We start from the raw sequence: 9,336 nt of genomic DNA, 5'->3' as shown, positions 1-9,336 counted from the left end.
GTATTGATTTATGACTTTTTCATAACTTCTGCTTCCCTGAAATGTGTAAAACAGAGTTGCGATCTAACTGCCCTGAGACCACTGACTCAAGGCTTTTTCAGTTTATGTCTTTCCCTGGGCTGTTGTCACTCATACTAGCTCAGAATAAACCTCTTTCAAATAGTTTACAGAGTTTGGTTTTTCCATTAACACTGAGTGGGCTGCTCTCCCCAGCAATGGAAATGCAGTGCCCCTTGTTCAACAAGCAGGAAAGGAAAGTGCCAGCAAAGGCACTAATATGCAAAAGCTTTTCTCTTTCTAGCATGGTCTTTTATTTGCCATTGAATGTCACACTTTCTTGGGCACAGGGTGAATGTCAACTTTCACCCTTGTCTGGGGGCCCTGCAGGCCACCAGCTATTCCTATGCCGTACCTACCCTGAGACCTTGTGGGGCAAAGGCATCGGACGTCAGTCTTCCCCCCACCACCTGGGCCCCCAGTGACCACAGAGGACACTAGCGGTTCCTGGGTGGAGGTGGAGATGGGGAGTCCAGGTGTGGCCCAGGACACCAAAAGGAGGAGAGGATTGAGCAGTCAAGAACCTATCTTGGGCTGGGCACAGTGGCTCACTCTTGTAATCCCAGCACTTTGAGAGGCCAAGGCAGGCGGATTACCTGAGGTCAGGAGTTCAAGACCAGCCTGGCCAACATGGTGAAACCGTGTCTACTAAAAATACAAAAATTAGTTGGGCGTGGTGGCAGGTGTCTGTAATCCCACCTACTCGGGACGCTGAGGCAGGGAGAATTGCTTGAAGCCAGGAAGCGGAGGTTGCAGTGAGCTGAGATCACAGCACTGCACTCTAGCCTGGGTGACAGAGTGGGACTCAGTCTCAAAATAATAATAATAATAATAAGAACCTGTCTTGGGGAGGTAGGGAGGCAGTGGCAGGTGGGAGCACACATGAGCTGGGGTCCAAACACTCACATATGTGCCACTGTCCAAGACCTCTCATATACCACACAAATTCAAAGATAAATTAAGAATTTTGGCTGGGTGCGGTGGCTCACGCCTGTAATCCCAGCACTTTGGGAGGCTGAGGCGGGCCGATCACGAGGTCAGGAGTTAGGGACCAGCTTGGTCAATATGGTGAAACCCCGTCTCTACTAAAAATAAAAAAATTAGCCGGGCGTGGTGGCGTGCACCTGTAATCCCAGCTACACGGGAGGCTGAGGCAGAAGAATCACTTGAACCTGAGAGGTGGAGGTTGCAGTGAGCTGAGATCACGCCATTGCACTCCAGCCTGGGCCACAGAGCGAGACTCCATCCAAAAAAAAAAAAAAATCACCAGGCTGGGCAACATAGGGAGACCCCATCTCTAAAAAATAATAATAATAATAAAAAAATTAGCCTTGCATAGTGGCATGTGGCTATAGTCCTAGCTACTCAGGAGGCTGAGGCGGGAGGATCCCTGGAGCCCAGGAGTTGGAAGCTGCAGTGAGCTATGATCCCACTACTGCACTCCAGCCTGGGTAAGAGACTGAGATTCAGTTTCTAAACAAAAAACAAAACAACAAAGACTGCAACCGCAGAACACTGAGCCCCAAGTGAGTGCAGGGCCCTGTGCCTCTGAGGGTCTGCATGCCTAGGAAGCCGCCCTGCCCCCGACATCGGCAGCAGGAAGTGCGATCCATTCCTGGATGGAGGTTGGGTGAGTTCCCCAGGGCAGGCAGTATTAATGCGAATGACCGTTAATTTTCTCGGGAGGGTGGCACCGTCAACTAATTAGGAATGCTGTCTACTTTGGCTCATTGTGTGTTCAAGGATAAGATGACAAAACAAAATAGTCTGGATGATTTTGAGAGCTTAGCTGCATTTCATTCCTCTTACCTCTGAGTTTTAACGTAAGTCAGGGGCCTCCTCATGCAAGATTTATACTGCTCACAGTTCCTCTCAATTTTTTCCTCCGATTTGTCTATCCATTTTCCCCAGACGACAGTGAATCGGGGCTCTTGACAGCCTGCTTCACCTAAGAGCGCCAATCAATCCTCCCGCAGGGTTTCCACTGAGCTTTGGCTGCTAAGTACATTTACGCAACCGAGCCGACGGGCTGTGCCTGCAGGCAACGGCGTCCGCCAATTTCCGTTCATTTAACGGCGAGACTGGGGGAGCCCGGGCCGGCAGGCGGGTCCTCAGGAAGCGCAAATTTCACCTTCCCTGACTCCTCTCACCGCTAGATTAAAACTGCGCCCCTCGGTGGCTCAAGCCTGTAATTCCAGCACTTTGGGAGGCAGAGGTGGGTACCTGAAGTCAGGAGTTTGAGACCAGCCTGGCTAACATGGTGAAACCCCGTCTCTACTAAAAATACAAAAATTAGCTGGGCGTGGTGGCACGCGCCAGTAATCCCAGCTACTCAGGAGGCTGAGGCGGGAGAATTGCTTGAACCCGGGAGGCGGAGGTTGCAGTGAGCCGAGATCACGCCATTGCAGTCCAGCCTGGGCAACAAGAGCGAGACTCCATCTCAACCAACCAACCAAACCAAACCAAAATAAAACAAAACAAAAACCTGCGCCCCTCCTCATGGCTCTTCTTTTGGCATAGCACCTGCAAAATATCTTCCTTATTTATTGTTTGTGCCCGTTAGAACATAAGCTCCAGGCAGGCACAGGAGCAGGACTCAGGGGTCGGTGAACGTGACGGGAGTCCAAAGTCAGTGGGGGGATCCATCTTGTCTTAGGAGAGCAAAGACCTTCTCTCTGTCCTCCCCGGTTCCATAGCTGGCTCTATGAAATTAACTGCCAACGGGCAGATGAACGGGGGGAACGGGAATACACATTTATTAATCTTTAATATCACCTGCATGGGGGCATTGCAGGAAACTAGGTGAAAACCCCCCAAACCAGTGAGCTTTGAGAGCTTCTAAAATTGGGGAACTGGAAGCTGGTGTAGGCCACTTAGGGGAGAGTAACTGATTTTTAGGAAAGATGCATAAGTCTTTATGAGTTTGTGACAAAGTTTGTCTAGGTGTGGTGTGGACTTCTGCTGTGATAAGAGTCCATCCTCCCGGGAGGGAATTTACGACGATCAGTTTCTTTTGGAGGCTCCGTCTTTAGACAGGTAAGGGGAGAACGTCTCTCTGCATTTGCTATTTTTCAAGTGCCTCTCGCTCAAAATAATCAATATACCAAAGCGGCATATTTTAGGGTGGCATATTTTGGTTTCATTCACTGTCTTTAAGTTTTTGATATTTTGTTCATTATAAACTTCTTTTGCATTCATTTTGACTTTTTAAGATATTGTATTAAAACATTATTTACCTTGATTACTGAGTTTTTTGTCGCGCCCTTAAATTTTGCCCCTATGCGAGTGCCTCGCTCGCTTGCCTCCTTCTAGCCCGGGTCTGGCAGGGAGTTGAAATTCTTTTTCTCACTGCTGAATTCCCAGGGCCTACAACAGTGCTCGCCAAAAAATTAATACTCTTGGTTCTTCAAATAAAACATTCTGTAAGGACTGCTCCCAATTTCTTCCTGAACTTCACGAACCCTCCCAGCCAGGACACAGGATGTCAGGGGCAAACACCCTGAACCAACGGAGCTCAGGTTCCCTACCACCCCGCTCAAGCCCGCTCCAAGCCCAATTACCCTTCCCCTTCCTCGTCGTCCCATCCTCCCTGATGCCTCTTTCAAGGCGCTGGGCCGCGCGGCAAGAGCTCCAAGGCAAGATTCAAATGCCCTGGGGAGACGGCTGCGGGACACCTGCGGCGGGGCCCGGCAGGGAGCGCGAGACTGGAAGAGAGGCCAGGAGGGAAGGAGAGCGACGCAGGGTTTTGGGGGAGGGGCTGCGTGGGGCGCTGAAGGGGAGCGCGAGGAGTGGGAGGAAGTGAAGGAGGAGGAAGAGCACGGTGTGGGGGAAGCGCAGGAGGCAATAGGTGGGGCGGGACGGAGGGCAGGGCGCTGCGTCGGGAGAAAGTGTAGAGGCGCTGGGGAGAGTGCCCACGACGGGAGAGCCCAGGGGCGCGAGGGCGCGGGAGTGTGGGCGGGGCGCAGTGGGGATGGGGGTGGGGGCGCGGGATGTGGTAGGGGGCGTAGTGGGGGGAGAGTGCAGGAATGTGGGCAGGGCGCAGTGAGGGGAGGGTGCGGGAGTGTGAGCGGGGCGCAGTGGAGGGAGTGCGGGATGTGGGCTGGACAACCAGTGGGAGAGGGCGCGGGAGGTGGGCGGGGCGCAGTCGGGATGGGGGCGGGGGCGCGGGATGTCGGCGGGCCGCAGTGAGGGGGAGGGCGCGGGAGTGTGGGCGGGGCGCAGTGGGGGAGGGCGCGGGAGTGTGGGCGGGGCGCAGTGGGGGAGGGAGCGGGAGTGTGCGCGGGGCGCAGTGAGGGGAAACTGTGGAATGTGGGCGAGGCGCAGTTGGAGAAGAGTGCGGGGATGTGGGCGGGGCGCAGTGAGGGGAAACTGTGGAATGTGGGCGAGGCGCAGTTGGAGGAGAGTGCGGGGATGTGGGCGGGGTGCGGTGGGGGAGGGTGCGGAGATGTGGGCGGGGCGCAGTGGGTCGAGAGTGTAGGGATGTGGGCCCAGCGCAGTGGGGGGACAGCGTGGGGACAGTGTGGGGATACGGGCGAGGCGCAGTGGGGGCGGGGGCGGGGATGTGGGCGGGGCGCAGTGGGTGGAGAGTGCGGGATGTGGGCGGGGCGCAGTTGGGGAGCATGCGGGGAATGTGGGCGGGGCGCAGTGGTGGGAGGGCGCAGGAGTGTGGGCGGGGCGCAGTTGGGGGAGGGTGCAGAGATCAGAGGGCTTGAGGTTGCCTGGCTGGCTCCCTTCCCAGAGGCGGGTGCCGCGCTGTCGCCCAGGTATCTGGGGTCTCTGGTGTCTGAGTGTCTCATTGTCGGCGCGAACACAATTGCTCCAGCCACAGGCGAGGCCTGGCCAAGGTGTGGGCGCATCTGGGGCAGGTCTTGAGAGGTCCAGCGCCCGGTGGTGCGGACAGAGGCGGGGCACCGCGGCGCTCGCCGCCGCCTCCCCGCAGGTGATCATCCTCCTGCAGGTGTCCTCGGGTCTCAGGTGGCTGCGCGTCTGCGCCATGGTTGACATTCTGGGCGGGCGGCACCTGGTGACCTGTAAGGGCGCGACGGTGGAGGCCGAGGCGGCGCTGCAGAACAAGGTGGTGGCACTGTACTTCGCGGCCGCCCGGTGCGCGCCGAGCCGCGACTTCACGCCGCTGCTCTGCGACTTCTATACGGCGCTGGTGGCCGAGGCACGGCGGCCCGCGCCCTTCGAAGTGGTCTTCGTGTCAGCCGACGGCAGCTCCCAGGAGATGCTGGACTTCATGCGCGAGCTGCATGGCGCCTGGCTGGCGCTGCCCTTCCACGACCCCTACCGGCAGTGAGTGGGGGTCCTGGGGGGGCGGGGGCCGCCCGGCACGTCTTCCCCATGTTCCCCCAGGCCTCCCCCTCTGCACTGGGGAGCTCTTTATGACGCCCCCCCTCCCCCACCACCTCCCCGTCTCTCGGTTCACGTCCGGGCTCCGGTAAATCACACTCAGTCTCAGTTTCAACCTCTCTTGGAGACCAGGGAGGGTGCAGACCAGATTCGAAAACCCAGGGCATCGGCACCCCAAGGGGGCTCGTGGAGCATGGACGCGGGCGCGTTTCTGCCTGGGGTCTGGAGCTCCGGGAATCTGCATTGCGAAGGAGCTCCCAGTGGTGTTGATGCTGTGGGTTCGCGGGCTCGGCTCCGGGAACCGCCGGCCCAATCAGCCCTGGACTCCCGGCGCCGCTGCGTCATCCTCCCAGTTAGTGGGCAGGAAGCACAGGGACATGACCCGGTGTCTGGATGCGGGGATGAGGGATGACCCGCGAGGACATCAGCTCTGTGACAGGCACCCACAGTGCAGGCCGTGGTTGGTTTGCTAGGAGGGAGGGACGGGGGCTTCAAGGCTGGCAGGAACCCAGGTGCTGGCCACCTTTGCGGTTTCATTTTTACCGACACTGATGGAATTTCACCACTAGAGAAGCATAAAACTCATTTCTATAAACTTTATTACTCTAACTGTTGCAAAGGAGGGGGTAGGGATTGGCAGAGAGGGGATTACAGGGATTGATTGTTCTGCTTTTGGGGTGGGTCTCCTGTGGTCTCCTATGGTGTAAGAGTCCAGACTTAGGTTTAAAGCAGGCCTCGTCAAGTATGTTGTCCTGGCCACCCCCTTCTAGGTACCAATGTGAATTTCTGGGTTTTGTTTTACAGCCTCACATTTCTGGAGATTATCATTAAGTTGTGGCATTACCCCCTAAACTGATTATCATGAGATGACATTCCTTCTGGAAAATGAAAACTGGAAGCTAACTTTGGAAAGTTTTGTAGATGAGTAATTAATGGGAAGAAATCTAATTATTCCCCCAAACATGATTTTTGGTGATTCCCAGTGAAAGAGGAGGCCCAGGCAGGGCACCGCCCAGCCTTCCAGGGGGGTAACCTGCTTCTGGGAGCCTCACTCACACCGGGACTCTGAAAGTTCTATTGATAATGAATCTCCAAGATGGGTGGTTCACTTTGCAAAAGGATTTCTTATAGAATCAGTTCAAGTGGTGCTTTTAAAAACAGGATTGGACTTGTTTAGTACTCAAGTTATTTGTAAGCTTTTGAAAGAACACAGGCTTGAAAGCGAGAGACGATGGCAGTATCATTATAGTAATTAGGCACAAAGCTCTGGCCCAGCTCTGGGATTTACTTGCCAGGTGATGGCAGGCAAGGTATTTTATTGCTGAGCATATGATACATCACGTGGTTGTTGTCAGGGTTGAGCTGATCACATGTGAGCTCATGTGTCCGCTGGTTATGTCCCAGCTCTCTAGTCTATTGCCCCATTTTACAGATGTGCCATTGAGGCATAGAGTTCAGTTCTCCTGGCTCTGAGGACCCTCTTTCTGCCGTGCCCTACTTCCTCACTGAGGGGGTGGTGAGCCTTGGTCCCCAGCGGCACACAGATTGGACTGGGGAGGTCATCGCTTGGGGCCATGGAGACTGCTCGTCTGTTTCTGATGCTCTGGTCAAGCCTGTGAGCTCCAGCTGGAGGCAGTGAGCTGCGTGACGTGGGTCAGCTGTGTGCTCCTATCTTCTCAGCCTGGCTGGCCTGGGAGGGATTTTTCTTTTTGTAAACTTAGCTGTTTGTCCCTACCCCTTTCCACACTGAACTTCCTTAACCCTGTTGTTGTCATGTGTAAGCTAGGGAGTGGGATATTCTGTGGGAATTGTTGGAGCTACGCCCTAAATTCTGCTTATCCTACGTCTACAGGACCTTGGTGTTCCCATCTGATTGGCTCTTGGTTCAAAGACCATCCGGTTTAGCCATGCCTTGCTCCAACTCTCCGGGGGTTTCCTGAGTTTCCATTGCCCACAGGACAGAGCCAGACATGGTTCAGTGCCTGGCATCCCCAGGGAGTGTGTTTGGTGAGTAGTTGAAGCAAGTGAGCAAAAGACAGTTCTGCAGAGAGATTTGCTTGGCCACAGCCTGCTCCTGGCTGAGATGACAGACTAGAGTCAGGAGTTGCCATGGCAACCCAGAAGTGTGGTTTATGCCAGCAACAAGGATGTGGCTGTGTTAGTTGAAGGCAGGGACCAACGCTGGTTGCAACAGTGCTGAGGACAAGGAGGAACTGGGCTCTTGGATTTTCCCCAAATGCTTAAAGTCCTAAGTTATTACCATGACAACATTCTCTCCTCCAAAAGCAAGTTCTTTTCTCTGTGGACACAGCTCAGGGCCCAGAGGGGATTGAGATGACATTAGGGAAAAAGTGAGGTTCTTTGCCTCTCATGTGCAGCTCCAAGGTTACATTTGTCCCCAGGCAGAGGCTGCCAGCATGGGGATTTGAGGGCTGGTACTGAGTGTCTCTTGGAATATCAGTGAAATGACCACCTCCACCCTCCTGATTCCTCAAAGCCCAGCCTGCTCTGCATCCCCCTGACTGTGTTAGAGCTTGATTTAATGTTGCAAGTGATTAAAACAGCAGCAATGAGAACAACTCAAAGAGCTTGAACAGTAAAGGTTATGGGCTGGCTTTAATGAGACACCCATCAGCCAGAAGATGGTGTCAAGGGCAAGCTGGAGGCCACGGAGGATGCAGCTTTGTGGCTCGCCTTCTGCCATGTCTGCCCCTTGCTCAGGCTGCAGGCAGTTGCTGCCTGGCAAATCCTGTGTCTCCTCACGGTGGCAGAATGGCTGCTGTGTCTCAGACTGCGCATTTCTGTACTTTCCTCTTTCCCAGCACACAGCCAGGTGCCGCACCACGCCTCACTGATTCTGATTTGGCTAGTTCCCCATTTCTGTACTATTAAGTGTAGCCAGGGGCCACCAGATAGATAGATATGCTGACTGAGCAGTTGGCTCAGGTGGAATTGGAGGTGGGTCTTTCCCACACAGTAAGAACAGCTAGCATTTATCAAGTACTTATTATGTGCCAAGCCTCATTCTTCATTAAGCTGTTTATTTAATCCTCACAACAACTCCAGGAGGTGGATTCTGTTATTCCCGAGGTGTAGATGAGGAATCCGAGGTGCAGGAGGTTAACTAGCCTGCCCATGACACACAGCTAGTTCATGCCAGAAAATGAAGGAGACATGGTTTCCCAAGGAGGGTCACAGATGCTGAGCAGCAAACCACAGGCCTGTACTCCCCGTGCTGTCAGGGGCACCATGCCCAGCCTCCTCTCCGCTTGCTGTCTCCTACCTCCTCCCAGTTGGTGCAGGGGATGCAGAAAGCCCTGGAAGACTGCTGTGGGATTGGCCAACTTGAGCAAGCATAAACCACCAGATCTTGGGCACTGCCCCAGCGTCAGAGGTGGGGAGATTGCATTTCTGATGAGTTTCCGGGTGATGTTGGTGTTGCTGCTCCTGGGACCTCACATTGTTCCTGACAGTGCTGGTCAAAGGCTGGTGCATGGACCCATGTCAGTTGGGAATCTGTCAGGAGTGCAGATGCTGTCGGACCTGGGGGTGCTCAGGAATCTGTAGGTGAGATACTGCTGCTGCTGCTGCTGGCATTCCAACCCCTTCACGACCCACCAGCAGCCCTCCAAGGAGTCCTCATGGCCTTGGGGAAGAGGTTCAGGTTCCTGAGATAACAGAGTCCCACCTGGTCTGGCCCCAGCTGGACCATCTACTTTCCTTTCTGGAAGTGACGTGTGCGGGCCCTGCCCTGTCCCACTGCCCAAAGTACAGATGCTAAAATAACCCATTTGCCAAAACTGCTGGATAAAGAGCTTAAATCAGGCTGCTGGCCATTTTGCTGCAGTCTTTATGCAAAGAGTTACTTGGTTGTTTCTCGTTTCTTCACCTTTTTCTTTCTTTCTTTTTTATTTTCTGAGATGGAGT

General features: G+C 54.4%; 1 protein-coding gene across 4 annotated transcripts in view; it reads left to right on the top strand.

Annotated features, from left to right (window-relative positions):
- Positions 1-4,660: 4,660 nt before the first annotated feature.
- Positions 4,661-9,336, top strand: part of NXNL2 (nucleoredoxin like 2) — a 40,998-nt gene continuing 36,322 nt past the window's right edge. For 2 of the 4 annotated variants that reach the window (XR_010148649.1, XM_520116.8), the window contains exon 1: positions 4,720-5,352. Coding sequence is in view for 2 of the 4 variants with exons in the window: in XM_520116.8 (XP_520116.3) it covers positions 5,051-5,352 (302 nt within the window). In the remaining 2 variants the exon portion in view is untranslated. Of the gene's footprint in view, positions 5,353-7,261; positions 7,417-9,336 lie in introns of all 4 variants that reach the window. The other 2 variants (XR_001720843.4, XM_016961102.3) reach the window with 2 other exon arrangements.

Source organism: Pan troglodytes, chromosome 11, assembly GCF_028858775.2.
Source record: "Pan troglodytes isolate AG18354 chromosome 11, NHGRI_mPanTro3-v2.0_pri, whole genome shotgun sequence".
Lineage (NCBI taxonomy): Eukaryota > Metazoa > Chordata > Mammalia > Primates > Hominidae > Pan > Pan troglodytes.
This window is presented reverse-complemented; position numbering and strand designations above follow the sequence as displayed.